Source organism: Prionailurus viverrinus, chromosome B3 (assembly GCF_022837055.1).
Source record: "Prionailurus viverrinus isolate Anna chromosome B3, UM_Priviv_1.0, whole genome shotgun sequence".
Lineage (NCBI taxonomy): Eukaryota > Metazoa > Chordata > Mammalia > Carnivora > Felidae > Prionailurus > Prionailurus viverrinus.
This window is the reverse complement of record NC_062566.1, coordinates 82,463,633-82,481,711: the sequence shown is the minus strand read 5'-3', so window position 1 is coordinate 82,481,711 and position 18,079 is coordinate 82,463,633. Positions and strand designations below refer to the sequence as shown.

At 35.6% G+C, this 18,079-nt stretch overlaps 1 protein-coding gene across 9 annotated transcripts in view; it reads right to left on the bottom strand.

Moving 5' to 3' along the window:
- TTC6 (tetratricopeptide repeat domain 6) overlaps positions 1-18,079 on the bottom strand; it is a 220,081-nt gene that overhangs the window by 34,812 nt on the left and 167,190 nt on the right. For 8 of the 9 annotated variants that reach the window (XR_007153077.1, XR_007153078.1, XM_047863339.1 and 5 more), the window contains 4 exons: positions 16,412-16,494; positions 12,257-12,333; positions 11,666-11,826; positions 1,429-1,563 (listed from right to left, as the gene is read on the bottom strand). Coding sequence is in view for 7 of the 9 variants with exons in the window: in XM_047863339.1 (XP_047719295.1) it covers positions 1,429-1,563; positions 11,666-11,826; positions 12,257-12,333; positions 16,412-16,494 (456 nt within the window). In the remaining 2 variants the exon portion in view is untranslated. The remainder of the gene's footprint in view (positions 1-1,428; positions 1,564-11,665; positions 11,827-12,256; positions 12,334-16,411; positions 16,495-18,079) is intronic. The other variant, XM_047863341.1, reaches the window with a different exon arrangement.

Genomic DNA, 18,079 nt, shown 5'->3' with positions numbered 1-18,079 from the left:
TTAAAAGTTTTCACTTATTTTTGGTCATTTTAAATACATTTTCCAGTGAAATTCGTGGAGAAAACAAAAGTAATATAAACAAGTCAGGTTTATTACTATAATTTATAGGTTCCTTTACTCCCAAACTGATATCTATATAATCCATGTTGTTAGATACCAATACTTTTGGAGGTGTAATTTTAATTGTTATTCTTCATAATGTGTTTCTTCAAAGAAATCACAACCAGTACATTTATTTTCTGTGAGGGCCCAAGAACCATAGCAGATACATAGTAATAACATTTCTGAACAATGGAACTCTAAAAATTTCCCCAATGTTGTAAAGCAAATGTTGGTTTGCTCTGGTTGTCCAAAAGGACTAAAAACACAGAAAATATTTATAATTAATTTTATATTTATTGGAATTTCTTAATGGAACAACTCATCAAGTGCAACTCTTCTTCAAGTTTATGGAGATTCAAGTTTCAAACACTGTCCACCCCTAAATACAAAGACTGGAATGGTGTGTGTGTGTGTGTGTGTGTGTGTGTGTGTGCATCTGTGTCTATGCCTGTGTATAGGGAGATTCAGTTATGGAATATCCAACATTAGCCACTGTAAAATATCAATTGTATTACTTATTTATCACATCATTGACAATTTTAAAATGGAGAATTATAGGGGCGCCTGGCTGGCGTAGTCGGTTAAGCGTCCGACTTCAGCCAGGTCACGATCTCGCGGTCCGTGAGTTCGAGCCCCGCTTCGAGCCCCGCATCGGGCTCTGGGCTGATGGTTCAGAGCCTGGAGCCTGGTTCCGATTCTGTGTCTCCCTCTCTCTCTGCCCCTCCCCCGTTCATGCTCTGTCTCTCTCTGTCCCAAAAATAAATAAACGTTGAAAAAAAAATTTAAAAAAATAAATAAAATGGAGAATTATATAAATTAGCCGAATATTGGATCAATACATAATAACTGAGTCAACTGGCTTTCAGTGAATCTGACCATCTTAATAACCAGTTTCAATCTGATATTGAATTGAATTGTTCAGTTGTCAATAAAAGAAATTAGTATCCTACTCATGTTCTATTTATTCTATAGTATTACTCAGAAGCACTCAATTTAAAATGTTTACAATTTAATGAGTAAATTCATGTTAATATGATGAAAATATTCTGCTATAACAATTTCTTACAGTTAGATTTATTGTTTTGGTGGGAAACACACATTAGTCTTTGGAATACTGTTGGCAAACCAACATCAAATAAAAGGTACTGAGTAAATAAAATGATATAGCAGGTATTGCAGGGTGCAGACTGATTGTATTAAGCCAACCTTTATAAGAAACTTTGGTCTAGTCAATCGCTGTATAGGTAGCCTTCAGAAATAGAACTGAATTCAAGAAATCAATTTCCAAAATCACAAAAAACCTATGCTGCTAAATACACAAAATACCATTTGTATGTTGCCTTCCTCCATGTAACAAAGGCCCAAGTTATACAGACAGTCTGCTGAAGCTGCTATGGCATTTGGTCCTTTATCAGAATGAGAAAAGATATCCAACGCCTTTTTAAACATTCTCATAGCTTCCTAGAATGATTAAAAAAAACATGGAAGGGAATGTTTTAACATTTATTTAACATGACAGCCTTAAACGTTAAAAAGAATGCTAAGCATGCAGCCCTACTCTCATTTCACAGTAGGCCACAGTAGGACACAGGCCTTGTCAGTGCACCACCAGCTGAGGACCCAAGCAGGGAGTCTGATGGCAGGGAATCCCAACAAGGTGTCTCTCCTAAATCTGCTACTTAAGCAGACTTATAGATATGCACTTTTGATACTATAATTTCTACATTATTAAGGCTATTTTCTTGTAGTATAAAATCAGCTTAAAGTTATAGACTAGTTTACGACCAGTTTTTCAGTAATTTTCCTGAAAGAAATACTGAACAGCTATTAAATAGTAAAAGATTTCCAATGATAATATCTGATGTGGTTTTAATCAAACTTTATTTTGTCCTACTGTGCTCTTTATAATTTTTTTTAACGTTTATTATTTTTGAGACAGAGAGAGACAGAGCATGAATGGGGGAGGGTCAGAGAGAGGGAAACACAGAATCTGAAACAGGCTCCAGACTCTGAGCTGTCAGCACAGAGCCCGACGCGGGGCTCGAACTCACAGACCGCGAGATCATGACCTGAGCCGAGGTCAGCCGCTTAACTGACTGAGCCACCCAGGCGCCCCTGTCCTACTGTGCTCTTAATGGGAATCCACTGGCACCAGAAAATAAACTAACATCAAAAATCACCCTCTTAGGGGCACCTGAGTGGCTCAGTCAGATAAGTGTCTGACTCTTCATTTCAGCTCAGGTCATGATCTCATATTTCATGGGTTTGAACCCCACATCAGGCTCTGCACTGTCAGGACAGATTTTCTCTCTCTCTCTCTCTCTCTCTCTCTCTCTCTGTCTCTCCCCCACTCACTCTCTCCCTCACTCTCTCTCAGAATAAATACATAAATTTTAAAATAAATCACCCATTTAAACTAGTCAAAATAGTTGAAATTTGCTAATGAAAAAAATTCAATTTTCCAGATAGAAATGACTTTTTTATAATTAGCTAACAGATATATTTATGGAAATATAAATATTTGTGATTCTTTAGACCATTTTCTTAATCATATTAAATTACTAAATAAACAACGAGATTTAGCTTGGATATGCTAAGTGTCCTTTGTGCTTCCACTTAGCATCTAATTCACATATAACTTCAACATCCATCTTTCCATCTTTATTCTCAGCACTTGACCTTGCCATAGAAAAAATACATCACCTTCTTTCTCCATTTTCCTCCTTTTTACTTTTCAACACATCTATATCTTCTTCCATTTCCATTTTTTTCTCTCCTGACTTTGAATGGTTTCTATTCTCCTTTTCAGAAGGAGAAATTCCTTCTGAAATTTCTAATTCTAATTCAGAAGGAATTAGATTCCTCAAGCTGTGTTCTTGACCCCTACTCCTTCTGCTCTGCCTGAACACAAGTTATTTCCTTCCTCTTCTGGATCACTGCCCCTTCACTGTCTCTTTGAGTCCACAAAATCTTCCATCCCATTTAAATTAAAGTAAATACATCTTCACTTCCTCCTGCTTCCTCTCATAGCTAGCTGATGTCCTACCTGTCTCTTCTTCACTTCTCTGAAAAGACTCCTGGGGAAGATCTAGAGGGGTACCCAACTAAGGCATATTTATGTTCTAAAAATAATACTGCAGCTGTTATGTGGATAAAAGCTTAGAAGAGTGCAACAGTGTTGCTATCATTCTAGTAAAATAAAAATATGTTCTGGATTAAGATAATGACCATAGAAATGGAGAAAGGAAGTAGAACTGAGAGATATTTAGAAAGAATCAAGAGAACATCACTATTGATTGGATAGAACAGGGCAATCAAAGGTAATTCCAGATTTCTATAGAGCAATAAGTGGAGGAGAGGAGGTTAAAGTAAACATAAGAGGGGTGCCTGGGTGGCTCAGTCAGTTGAGCATCTGACTTTGACTAAGGAAAGGATCTCATGGTTCATGAGTTTGAGCCCCGCATTGGGCTCTGTGCTGACAGCTCAGAGCGTGGAGCCTACTTCAGATTCTGTCTCCATCTCTCTCTGCCCCTCTCCCACTTTCACACAATCTTTCACTCTCCCTCCAATATAAATAAATTTTTGTTTAATTTTTAAGAAAATGTCAGAATATTCCCAAAACAAATTCAGTATCATAAAGGTGTCAATTCTCCCCTAAAATAATCTAGAGATTGAATACAATTCAAAGAAAATTCTGAATTTTCACCTTTCCCATGCATGTGCATACATGCACACGTGCACCACAACGATACACCCCAGTAAGCTAAGCAGCGCCATGCAGTGGAGAAAGGAGCCATTACACCAAGCCCAATCCAATTGCACCAACCAAGCTCAGGGCCTAGAGCACCACCATATGTCTTTCTGCCTGCTTAGTGTAGACTATAAAGTGCTTCATACTTTGACTACTAGGGGAAATTGTATGTAATTTCAGATTTCATTCTGTTTACCTGTCCATCTATTTGTTTTTTGATTTTTGTTTTTCTTTTCCTTTTCTTGGATACAAAGAGAAAATTTTATTTTTATTTTCTGTTTTCTTTTTATTTTTAAATTCTTTTTACCATATTTTCATTTTTTATAGACTTTTTATTCTATTTTACTTTCTTAATTTCCTTTTATTCTATTTTATGGTATACATTTGTTTTAATTTTTAAACATTTTCTTTTTTTCTTCTTTTCTTTTCTTTCCCTTTTTGCTCTATTCTGTCAAGCTTCTTTCAACAACCAAACCAAAACACACCTAGGATCCAGCTTCCTTTATTTGACTTTTTTGTGTTGTTTTTCAATTTTCAACTTAATGTTTTATTTATATTTTTTTCTTCCTCCAGAATGACAAAACGAAGAAATTCACCCCAAAAGGAAGAACAGGAAGAAATGACAGCCAGGGACGTTATCAACACAGACATAAGCAAGATGTCTGACCTAGAATTTAGAATCATGATAATAACAATACTAGCTGGGGTTGAAAAAAGCATAGAATACCTTTCTGAAGAAATAACAGGTGAAATTCAGTGAGGATGAAATTAAAAATGCTATAACTGAGACACAATCTCAAATGGATGCCACATGGCAAGGATGGATGAAGCAGAGCAGTGAATCTGTGAAATAGAAGACAAAATTATGGAGAATAATCCCAAAAAAAGAGGGAAACTAAGGCAAAAGAGCATGATACAAGAATTAAATAACTTAATGACTTATTAAAAAGGAATAACATCCAAATCATAGGCATCCCAGAAGATGGAGAGAAAAAAGAGGAGGTTTATGGTAGCAAATCATAGCAGAAAACTTTAATTTAATTTTAACTTTAATTTAAAATTTTTAAGTTTAACTTTAAAATTTTAATTTTAATTTTTTCAACCTCATTAATTCCTTTTCTCCCTTCAAAATGATGAAACTAAGGAATTTACCTCAAAAGAAAGAGCATAAAGAAACAACAGCCAGGGACTTAACCAACACGGATACAAGCAAGATGTCTGAACCAGAATTTAGAATCATGATAATAAGAATACTAGCTGGAGTTGAAAATAGATTAGAATCCCATTCTGCAAGAAGTAAAAACTAGGCAGGATGAAATAAAAACTGCTATAACTGAGCTGCAATCACAGGTGGATTCTGTGGCAGCAAGGATGGATGAGGCAGAACAGAGAATCAGCAATATAGAGGACAAACTTACAGAAAATAATGAAGCAGAAAAAAAAGAGGGAGATTAAGGCAAAAGAGCATGATTTAGGAATTAGAGATATCAGTGACTCATTAGAAAGAAACAACATCAGAATCACAGGGGTCCCAGTAGAGGAAGAGAGAGAAATAGGGGTAGAAGTATTGTGAACACATCATAGTGGAAAACTTTCCTAACCTGGGGAAAGACACAGACATCAAAATCCAGGAAGCACAGAAGACCCCCATTAGATTCAACAAAAACCGACCATCAATAAGGTATATCATAGTCGAATTCACAAACTACTCAGGCAAGGAGAGAATCATGAAAGCAGCAAGGGAAAAAAAGTCCCTAACCAACAAGGGAAGACAGATCAGGTTTGCAGCAGACCTATCCACAGAAACTTGGCAGGCCAGAAAGGAGTGGCAGGATATATTCAGTGTGGTGAATCAGAAAAATATGCATCCAAGAATTCTTTATCCAGCAAGGCTGTCATTCAAAATAGAAGGAGAGATAAAAAATTTCCCAAACAAAAATTAAAGGAGTTTGTGACCATTAAGCCAGCCCTGCAAGAAATTTTAAGGGGGACTCTCTGAGGGTAGAAAATATAAAACAAAAAAAGACCAAAAGTAATAGAGACCAGAAATGACCAGAGAACACCACTAGAAGAAACTCCAACTCTACAGGCAACACAATGGCAGTAAATTCATATCTTTCAGTACTCACTCTAAATGTCAATGGACGAAACACTGAATGGATAAGAAAATAAGGTCCACCTATATGCTGTTAACAAGAGACCCATTTTTTGGGGCGCCTGGGTGGCGCAGTCGGTTAAGCGTCCGACTTCAGCCAGGTCACGATCTCGCGGTCTGTGAGTTCGAGCCCCGCGTCGGGCTCTGGGCTGATGGCTCAGAGCCTGGAGCCTGTTTCCCATTCTGTGTCTCCCTCTCTCTCTGCCCCTCCCCTGTTCATGCTCTGTCTCTCTCTGTCCCAAAAATAAATAAACGTTGAAAAAAAAAATTAAAAAAAAAAAAAAAAAAAACAAGAGACCCATTTTAGACCTAAAGACACCTTCAGATTGAAGGTAAGAGGATGGAGAACCATCTATCATGCTAATGGTTGCCAAAAGAAAGCCAGAGTAGCCACACTTATATCAGACAATCTGGATTTTAAAATAAATACTATAACAAGAGATGAAGAAGGGCATTTATCATAATTAAGGGGTCTATCCACCAAGAATATCTAACAATTTAAACATTTATGCCAACGTGGAAAAACCCAATATAAATTAAACATAAAGAAGCTCATTGATAATAATATCATAAAAGTAGGACCTTCAACACCCCACTCACAGCAATGGACATATCATTTAAGCAGAAAATCAATAAGGAAACAATGGATTTCAATGACACACTGAACGAATGGACTTAATAGATATATTCAGAACATTACATTCTAAAGCAACATAATACACATTGTTCTTGAGTGCACATGGAACACTCTCCAGAATAGAACACATACTGGGACACAAATCAGCCCTCAACAAATACAAAAAGATCGAGATCATACCGTGCATATTCTCAGACCACAATACTATGAAACTTGAAATCAACCACAAGAAAAAATTTGAAAAGACAATGAATACTTGGAGATTAAAGAACACCCTAGTAAGGACTGAATGGGTTAGCCAATAATTTAAAGAAGAAATTAAAAAGTACATGGAAACCAATGAAAATGATAACAGCCTAAAACCTCTGGGATGCAGCAAAGGCAGTCATAAGAGGGAGGTATATAGCAATGCAGGCCTTCCTAAAGAAGGAAGACAGGTTTCAGATATGCAATCTAATCTTACACTTTAAAGAGTTGGAAAAAGAACAGCAAATAAAACCCAAAACCAGCAGAAGACTGGAAATAATAAAGATTAGAAGAGAAATCAATGCTGTTGGAAAAAAAAAAAAACATTAGACTAGATCAATGAAATCAGGAGCTAGTTCTTTGAAAGAATTAACAAAATTGATAAACCCCTAGCCAGTTTGATTAAAAAGAAAAAATAAAGGACCCAAATAAATAAAATCAAGAATGAAAGAGGGGAGATCTCAACCAACACCCCAAAATGCAAACCATAATAAGAGAATATTTTGAGCAACTATATGCCAGTAAGTTGGGCAATCTGGAAGAAATGTACAAATTCCTAGAAACATATAAACTAGCAAAACTGAAACAAGAAGAAATAGGAAAGTTGAACAGACCCATAACCAGTAAATAACTGGAATTAGTAATCAAAAATCTCCCAAAAAACAAGAGGCCAGGGCTGGATGGCTTTCCAGGGGACTTTTACCAAATATTTAAAAAAGAGTTACCACCTATTCTTTTGAATCTGTTCCAAAAAATAGAAATGAAAGGAAAACTTCCAAACTCATTCTGTGAAGCCAGCATTACCTTGATTACAAAACCAGACAAAGACCCCACTAAAAAGAACAACTACCAACCAATTTCCCTGATGAATATGGATGCAAAAATTCTCAAAAAATATTAGCTAACCAGATCCAACAATACATTAAAAAAATTACTCACCATGATCAAGTGGGATTTATACCTGGGATGCAGGGCTGGTTCAATATCTGCAAATCAATCAATGTGACACATCACATTAATAAAAGAAAGGGCAAGAATCACATGATCCTCTCAATAGATGCAGAGAAAGTATTTGACAAAATACAGCATCCTTTCTTGATAAAAACCATCAAGAAATTAGAGACAGAAAGATCATACCTCAAGATCATAAAAGCCATATACAAAAGACCCACTGCTAATATCATCCTCAATGCATAAAAACTGAGATCTTTCCCCCTAAGGTCAGAAACACGACAGAGATATCCACTCTCACCACTGTTATTCAACACAGTACTGGAAGTCTTAGCCTCAGCAATCAGACAACAAAAAGAAATGAAAGGCATCCAAATCAGGATGGAGGAAATCAAACTTTCACTCTTCACAGACATGATACTTTATATGGAAAACCCAGAAAGAGTCCACCATAAAACTGCTAGAACTGATCCATGAATTCACCAAAGTCACAGGATATAAAATCAATGCTCAGCATTCAGTTACATGTCTATACACCAATAATGAAGCAGCAGAAACAGAAATCAAGGAATTGATCCCATTTACAGTTGCACAAAAAAAAACCATAAAATACCTAGGAATAAACCTAACCAAAGAGGTGAAAAATCTAAACACTGAAAACTATAGAAAATTTATGAAATAAATTGAAGAAGGCACAAAAAACTGGAAAAATGTTCCATGTTCATAGATTAGAAGAACAAATATTGTTAAAATGTTGATATTATCCAAAGCAATCTACATATTCAATGCAATCCCTATCAACGTTTATTTATTTTTGGGACAGAGAGAGACAGAGCATTAACAGGGGAGGGGCAGAGAGAGAGGGAGACACAGAATCGGAAGCAGGCTCCAGGCTCTGAGCCATCAGCCCAGAGCCCGACGCGGGGCTCGAACTCACGGACCGCGAGATCGTGACCTGGCTGAAGTCGGACGCTTAACCGACTGCGCCACCCAGGCGCCCCGTGCAATCCCTATCAAAATAACACTAGCATTCTTGATAGACTTAGAACAAACAATCCTAAATTTTGTATGGAATCAGGAAAGACCCTGAAGAGCCAAAGCAATCCTGAAAAAGAAAACCAAAGCTGGAAGCATCACAATCCCGGACGTCAAGCTGTGTTACAAAGCTGTAATCATCAAAACAGTATGGTACTAGCACAAAAACAGACACATAGATCAATGGAACAGAATAGAGAACCCAGAAATGGACGCACAAACCTATGGCCAACTAATCTTTGACAAAGCAGGAAAGAATATCCAGTGGAATGAAGACTGTCTCTTTAGCAAATGGCATTGGGAAAACTGGACAAGCCACAAGCAGAAGAATGAACCTGGACCACTTTCTTACACCATACACAAAAATAAACTCAAAATGGATTAAAGACCTAAATGTAAGATAGACACCAAAATCCTAGAGAAAAAAGCAGGTAAAAACTTCTTTGACCTCAGCCACAGCAAGCTCTTACTCAACATGTCTCCAGAGACACGGGAAATAAAAGCTAAAATAAATTAACTATTGGGACCTCATCAAGATAAAAAGTTTATGCATGGCAACAGAAACAATCAGCCAAACCAAAAGGCAACTGACAGAATATGAGAAGATATTTGCAAATGACATATCCAAAATCTATAAAGAATTCAAACTCAACACCCAAAAAAACAAATAATCTGTTGAAGAAATGGGCAAAAGACATGAATAGATACTTTTCCAAAGAAAACATCCAGATGGCTAACAGACACATGAAAAAATACAACACATCACTTATCATCAGGGAAATACAAATCAAAACCACAATGAGATACCACCTCACACTTGTCAGAATGGCTAAAATTAACAACTCAGGCAATGGCAGATGTTGGTGAGGATGCAGAGAAAGAGGCATCCTTTTGGACTGCTGGTGGGAATGTGAACTTGTGCAGCCACACTGGAAAACAGTATGGAGATTCTTCAAAAAATTAAAAATAGAACTACTCTACAACCCAGCAATTATACTACTAGGCATTTATCCACGGGATACAGGTGTGCTATTTAGAAGGGACACATGCACCCAATGTTTATAGCAGTGCTATCAACAATAGCCAAAGTAAGGAAATGTCCATCGATAGATGAATGGATAAAGAAGATGTGGTTTGTGTGTGTGTGTATACAGATATATACACACACAATGGAGTATTACTCTTCAATCAAAAAGAATGAAATCTTGCCATTTCCAACTACATGGATGGAACTAGAGTGTATTATGCTAAGCGAAATTAGTTAATCAGAGGAAGACAAGTATCATATGACTTCACTCATATGTGGAATTTAAGATACAAAACAGGTGAACATAAGGGAAGGGAAGCAAAAATAATATAAAAACAGGGAGAGGGACAAAACAAAAGAGACTCCTAAATACAGAGAACTGAGGGTTGCTGGAGAGGTAGTGGGAGGGGGGATGGGCTAAATGGGCAAGGGACATTAAGGAGGACACTTGGGATGAGCACTGGGTGTTATATGAAGGGGATGAATCACTGGATTCTACTCCTGAAATCATTATTGCACTACATGCTAACTAACGTGGATGTAAATTAAAATAAATAAATAATAAAATAAAATAGAAGAAAAATAAAGGCCCAAGAATAACCAGTAGTTTCCTAGAGAAGAATATGGTGTAGGGGCTAGCTTTACCAGATATCAATAATTACAATAAAACTAAAATAATTAAGAGATTGTACTATTGGGCTGGGGATAGAAAAACTGACCAAAAGACAAGAATAGACAGCCCCAAATCAGATCCACATATGCATGAAAACTTATAATATGACAGCTGTACCACTTCACATCTTTGGCTTGAGAGAACAGTCCAATAAATGACACTTGAACATTTGAATATCCATATAGGAAAAATTAAAATGTTACCACTATCTCACACTCAAAGAAATCAATTTAAGTTAGAATAAGATCTTAAATAGAAAAAGCAAAACTTAAACTTTTAGAAGAAATATGGAAGAATATCTGTATGACCTTGGGAGAGGGAAAAACTTCTTAAACAAGAATTGTTTAAAAGCCACAACAGTAAAACATTGATACATTCTATTATATTATAGAAAATAGATACATTATATTATATTAAAATTAAGAACCTCTGTAAAACCAGCCACAAATTACAAGAAGGTATGTGGCACACATGACAACCAACCAAGGATTGATATGCAGAATTTATTTTTTAATGCCTAAAATCAATAACAACAAGACAAAAAATATGTGCAGGAAATTGAGAGAACATGAAATATGAGCAATTAACAAACATATAAGAAGATGCTCAATCTGTGCTCAGAGAAATGTGAATTAATACCACAATGAGACATCAGTCTTTACCTACTAAATGGACAAAAACAAAGTCTGACAACCAATTACAGTAGAGGATAGAGATCAACAGGAACATTCATACATGACAGGTAGGAGCATAAATTGGTACAGCCCTATGTAACAACATGCCATTTTCTTGAAAGTTAAATATTCACATTCTATACATACCAGCAATTCCATTCATAGGAATATATCCTGGAAAGCTACTCCACATGTTAACAGAAAACATGTAAAGGAATATTTATAGCAGCCCTAGTCTTAAGAGGAAAAATAAATAAATAAAAAGAAATAACCCAGATGTTAATTAACACAAGAATCAATAAATAAATGTTATAATCTAGTTCTGCAAAAAAAAAAAAGTATATAAGCTGTCATGCTGAGCACAATATAAAAATTCTATTAATAGGTTTAGTAAATAATACACTAGACTTTCACCTTGATTTTCTTGGCTTTCATTTGGGCTTTTGCTAATAGAGTATACATGGTGAGCTCAGGCCTGTTCAAAGTGATCCGATCCAAGACCTGAATGGCCTTGTCATGGTTTTCACAAAATGAATAAATGAGTGCTTGCTGTATAGGACTCAACTCAATGAGACCTAAAAGGAAAATAAAATTTATCAATTACCTTTGCCAAGTATCTAGGATTTAGAATATGATTATTTTAAGGAAGTCAAGCAATTCAATAATTTACCTTTGTAATATGAATAAATCAATGCAATACTAAAATCTATTTACTACCAATAAACAATAAGATATTCCAATTACAAACAACAACAAAAACAAAAAAACTAAAATTATAACCCTGGAATCTCCCATAACAATCTCTCAGAAAATTCATTTCATCAATGAAGCATTTACTAGTTGATTTTGTACATGTGAAACTGAAAATTTAAATTTTCAAAATCATCTTTGATGAAGTACACCTTCCATGTTATTCCTACTTGCCTATTGAAGACAGTATAAACATTGTAGGAGGTATTTATTTTAAAATTAAGACAATTATAATTTTGCATTAATTATGTTTACCTTTGTTCATTTCTGCCACTTGATAAATAGTAAACTTTGCAAGATCATAACATTTCATCATAAGAAGATATTGTCCTCTGAAAAAAATAATACCTTTTAATTCTAAGTAGTTAAAAATAATGTTTCTAAAATAAAATTTCTTATAATCAGTTACTTAAAATTTTATAATTATAGTACATTTATTCATACTTATATGTGTATAATAAAAACAATGTAAAAATTATAAACATTTTATATAGTCTAAATTGACCAATTAGCATACAGATGTGATGAGAAAACAATTTAGGAAAAGTGAAGCTGAAATAAAAATACTCAAATCTTTTTCCAATTATCTATATTTTAAATGTTATACTCTGACCCCACAGCTAACATCATTCTCAGTGGTGTAAAGCTAAAATTTTCTTCTTCTAAGATCAGAAGTAAGACGAGAATGCCCATTCGTTTATTCAACATAAAAATCCGAGCCACAGCAATCAGACAAGAAAAAGAAATAAAACACATCTAAATTAGAAAGAAAGAAGTAAAACTCTTACTATTTGCAGATGACATGATACTATATAGAAAACCCCAAAGACTCCCCCCCCCAAAATTATGATAACTAATAAATGAATCCAGTAAAGTTATAGGATACAAAATTAATGTACAAAAATCTGTTATATTCCTATACACTAATAATGAACTATCAGAAAGAAATTTTTTAATCCCATTTACAAATGCTTCAAAAAGAATGAAATTACTAAGAATAAATTTAGTCAAGGAGGTGAAAGATCTGTACTCTGAAACTTATAAGGCATTGATAAAAGAAACAAGATGACACAAATAAATGGAAAGATATTCAGTGATTAAAGATGGAAAAACTAATATTATTAAAATGTCTATACTACCCAAAGGTATAATCCATATCAAAATACCAATGACTTTTTTTCATAAAACTAGAAGAAAAGTCCTAAAATTTGTATGAAAGCACAAAAGACCCCAAACAGCCAAAGCAATCTTGAGAAAGAAAACAAAGCTGGAAGTATCATGCTCCTTGATTCCAAATTATACTAAAAAGCCATAGTCATCAAAACAGTATGGTACTGGCACAAAAACAGACAACAGACATATAGATGAATGGAAAAGAATATAAAGCTCAGAAATAAACCCACAATCGTATGGTGAATCAATGTATGAAAAAGGAGGCAAGAATATACAATAGAGAAAAAACCATCTCTTCAATAAGTGGTACTGGGAAAACTAAACAGCTATATGCAAAAGAATGAAATTAGGGCACTTTCTCCCACCATACACAAAAATAAACTCAAAATGGATTAAAGACTTTACCTAATGTAAAACCTGAAACTATAAACTCCTATAAGAAAACATAAGCCAAAAACTCTTTATCATTTGTCTTAGCAATATTATTTTGGGTCTGTCTCCTCAGGCAACAATAGCAAGGAAACAACAGCAAAAATAAACAAATGGGACTACATTGAACTAAAAAGCTTTTTCACAGCAAAGGAAACCATTAACAAAATGAAAACTCAACCTACTGAATGGGAGAAGATAATTGCAAATGTTGTATCTGATAAGGGGTGTATATCCAAAACCTATAAAGAACTCCTACAACTCAACACACACACACACACACACAAACCAAAAAACAAAAACAAAACAAAACAAAACAAAAAACAAATTGTCTGGTTATAAATGGGCAGAGGGCCTAAAGAGACATTTTTCCAAAGAAGATATGTGGATGGCCAATCATCCACTAATCATCAGGGATATTCAAATCAAAACCACAATGAGATATTACCTTATACCTGTCAGAATGGCTATTATCAAAAAGACAAGAAATAACAAGTATTGATGAGGATGTGGGGAAAAGGGAACCCTTGTGCACTATTGATGGGAATGTAAATTGGTACAGCCACTATGGAAAACAATATGGAAGTTCCTCAGAAAATTAAAAATAGAAACACCATATGATCCAGCAGTTCTACTTTTGAGATTTATCCAAAGAAAATGAAAACACTAATTCAAAATAATATATACACCACTATGTTCATTGTAGCATTATATAACATACTCAAGATATGGAAGCAATCTAAGTATCCATCAATAGATGAATAGGTAAAGATGTGTATAAATATACAATGGATTATTACTCAGCCATTAAAAAATGAAATCCTGCCACTTGGGACAATATGGATGGACCTAGAGGATATTATGCTAAATTAAATAAGTCAGAATGGAAAAGATAATTGCCGTATGATTTCACTTATATGTGGGATCCAAAAACCAAATGAACAAACAGCAAAAGCAGAAACAGACCCATAAATACAGAGAACAAACAGGTAGTTACCAGACAGGAGGGGGTAGAGGGATAGGCAAAATAGGTGCAGACAAATGGGCGGTACAGGCTTCCAGTTATGAAATGAATAAATCATGGGGATGAAACAGCATAGAAAATATAGCCAATGGTATTATATGTTGACAGATGGTAGCTACAATTGTGGTAAGCATAGAAGAATGTATAAAATTATTGAATCACTATGTTGCACATCTGAGGCAAAACGTATCATTGTGTGTCAACAATATTTCAATTTAAAAAAAGATGTGGTATATGTGTGCAATGGAATATTCCTCAGCTGTAAAAAAAAGTACAAAATCTTGCCATTTGTGACAACATGGATAGGACTAAAGATATTGTACTAAGTGAAGTAAGTCAGACAGAGAAAGACAAATACTATATGATTTCACTTACATGTAGACTCTAAAAACAAAATGAGGGGTGCCTGGGTGGCTCAGTTGACTAAGTTTCTGACTTTGGCTCAAGTCATGATTTCTCTCTGTGCTGAAAGCTCAGAGCCTGGAGCCTGCTTTGGATTCTGTGTCTCCCTCTGTCTCTCTTCTCTCACGCTCTGTCTCTCTTTCTCTCAAAAATAAACATTTAACAAACAAACAATAAAAACTAGAACGAATGAGCAAACAAAACAAAAACACAGACTCATAAATACAGAGAACAAACTGGTCACCAGAGGGAAAGGGCTTGGTGGGGAGGGATGATATAGGTGAAGGAAATTAAGAAGTACAAATTTCCAGTTATAAAATCAGTAACTCACAGGGATAAAAAGTACATCATAAGGAATATAGTCAATGATATTATAATAACTTAATATGGTGATAGATGGTAATTAGACTTATGGTGATCTTTTTGTTATATATATATGTGTGTGTGTGTGTGTGTGTGTGTGTGTGTGTGTGTGTGTGTGTGTATATATAAAATTAGGAATCTTTACTGTGTACCTGCACTATTGTACACCTGAAGCTAAAATAATATTGTATGCCAGCCATATATTAACAAAAGTAAGTAAGTAGATAAATAAATAAATAAATAAAATGCCAGTATAGTTAACATACAGTGTCATATTAGTCTCAGGTGTGCCATATAGTGATTCAACACTTCCATACAGTACTCAGAGCTCTTCGAGATAAGTATACTCTTTAATCCCCTTCACCTATTTCCCCCATCCTCCCACCCACCTCCCCTCTGGTTACCCTCTGTTCTTTATAGTTAAGAGTCTGTTTTTTGATTTGTCTCCTTTTTTCCCTTTGTTTTGTGTCTTGAATTCTACATATGACTGAAATCATATTCTAACTGGCTGGTTTATTTTGCTTTGCATTATACCCTCTAGATTCATCCATGTTATTGCAAACGGCAAGATTACATTCTTTTTTATGGCTTAATAGTATTCTACTGTGTATCTTCTTTATCCATTCACCCATCGATGGACACTTGGGCTGCTTCCACAGTTTGGCTATTGTAAATAATCCTTCAATAAACATAGAGATGCATATATCCTTTAAAATTAGTGTTTTTGTATTCTTTAGATTAAAACCTAGTAGTGGGATTACTGGATCATGGGGTAGTTTAAACAGGTGTGTTTTGATGCAAGGATAGAGAAAAGGGAAAGATATCTGGTTATCTTATAAATAATCTTAAAATTTAACAAATACAATAGCTATATCTGACTTGCTAGTTGAAAGGTGGCCATTGCTGGGAAATTAAATGTAAAAAGAAGAGGACAGAAAGATCAAGAGGGAAGTAAAGATCCCAACAGCTAGCTCATGTGCTTAGTTATGCCAAGAAGAACTCCATTTCTATGTTCGTACCTTATTATATATAATTGGATTCCATCTGGCTGAAGGTGGATAGCACGAGATAACTCTCTTACTGCCTTTTTCAATTTATGCAACTGTTGAGTGATAAACAGAAACGTTGCTTATAATAATACTGATTTGTTTCTTTTCTGATGCTTCCCTCCCATCCTTCAATACAGAAATTTTGCAAGAACATCTCCTAATATAAATGAGTTCTTTTGGGTTTTGTTTGTTTGTTGCTTTTTAAGAATCATCAAACCAAATGGGATACAAAGAAGTTTTTTAAAACTTTTTAAAAAGTTTTTAAAGTTAAAACGTTTTTTTTTTTAATTTTTTTTTCAACATTTATTTATTTTTGGGACAGAGAGAGACAGAGCATGAACGGGGGAGGGGCAGAGAGAGAGGGAGACACAGAATCGGAGACAGGCTCCAGGCTCTGAGCCATCAGCCCAGAGCCTGACGCGGGGCTCGAACTCACGGGCCGCGAGATCATGACCTGGCTGAAGTCGGACGCTTAACCGACTGCGCCACCCAGGCGCCCCAAAACGTTTTTTTTAAAAAAACTTTTTACTAAGCCTGCCCTGGGTCTTCTACCTCCACCATCAGGAAGGGAAGGGCATTGCACGGGACTCGAGCCACATTGGGTCCTGAGATGTCGACAATGGAGAACAGAGACTATGGCTAACTCGCAGTAGACAAGCACTGTGAGCAAGAAATAAACCTTTGTTATTTTAACACAGTGATTTTAAGTGTTCGGGGTGGGGGGAGGGTTTGGTGCGTGTGTGTACATGTTTAGCCACAGCACAAACTAGACTATCATGGCTGAAACCAGTGTGACCAGAGAACTTGTAGAAGATGAGGGCAGAATGGTAATAAGGAGCCAATTCCTGTGGTTCCTAGAGGCCTTTGGCTTTTGCAGGATTCAGCTTTTATTCTGAGTACAAGGGAAGCTATTAAAGGGTTCTGGGCAAAGTGAAATAATCTGACTTATGTTTTAACAGGATCACTATGGAGGCTATGTTGAAAATCCTTCCGAAGGGAGTAAAAAACAGAAGCAAGAAGACCAAGAGGTCCCTGCAGCAATCCTGATGAGGAATGACACTGACTTGGACAAGATGATTAGTGGTGGAGTGGTAGACAGGGATATCTATTTTGAAAGGCAGAAACAACAGCTAACAGTGTTTATCTCTGGAAAGTCAAATTTGGTTGGAATCAGGGAGGACTTTTGCTATTTATTGCATCTTTGACTTCGCAACACTAAAGATATATCACATTTTTTAATTTAAATAACTTGTAAAATTTAAACAAAATCTTGGGGCGCCTGGATGGCTCAGTTTAAGTGTCTGGCTTCAGCTCAGGTCATCATCTCACAGCTCTTGAGTTTGAGCCCCACGTCGGACTCTGTGCTGACAGCTTAGAACCTGGAGCCTGTTTCAGATTCTGTGTCTCCCTCTCTCACCCCCTCCCTTCTTCACGCTCTGTCTCTCTCTCTGTCTCTCTCTCTGTCTCTCTGTCTCTCTCTCTCGTTCTTGCTCTTTCTCTCTCAAAATAAATAAACATTAAAAAATATTTTTTAATTTAAACAAAATCTAAAGGTAAGTATGAATGAGTAGGATCCCATTATATACACAGATCCCATTCTACGAACCCACCTGCTCTCTTTCACACACACACACACAC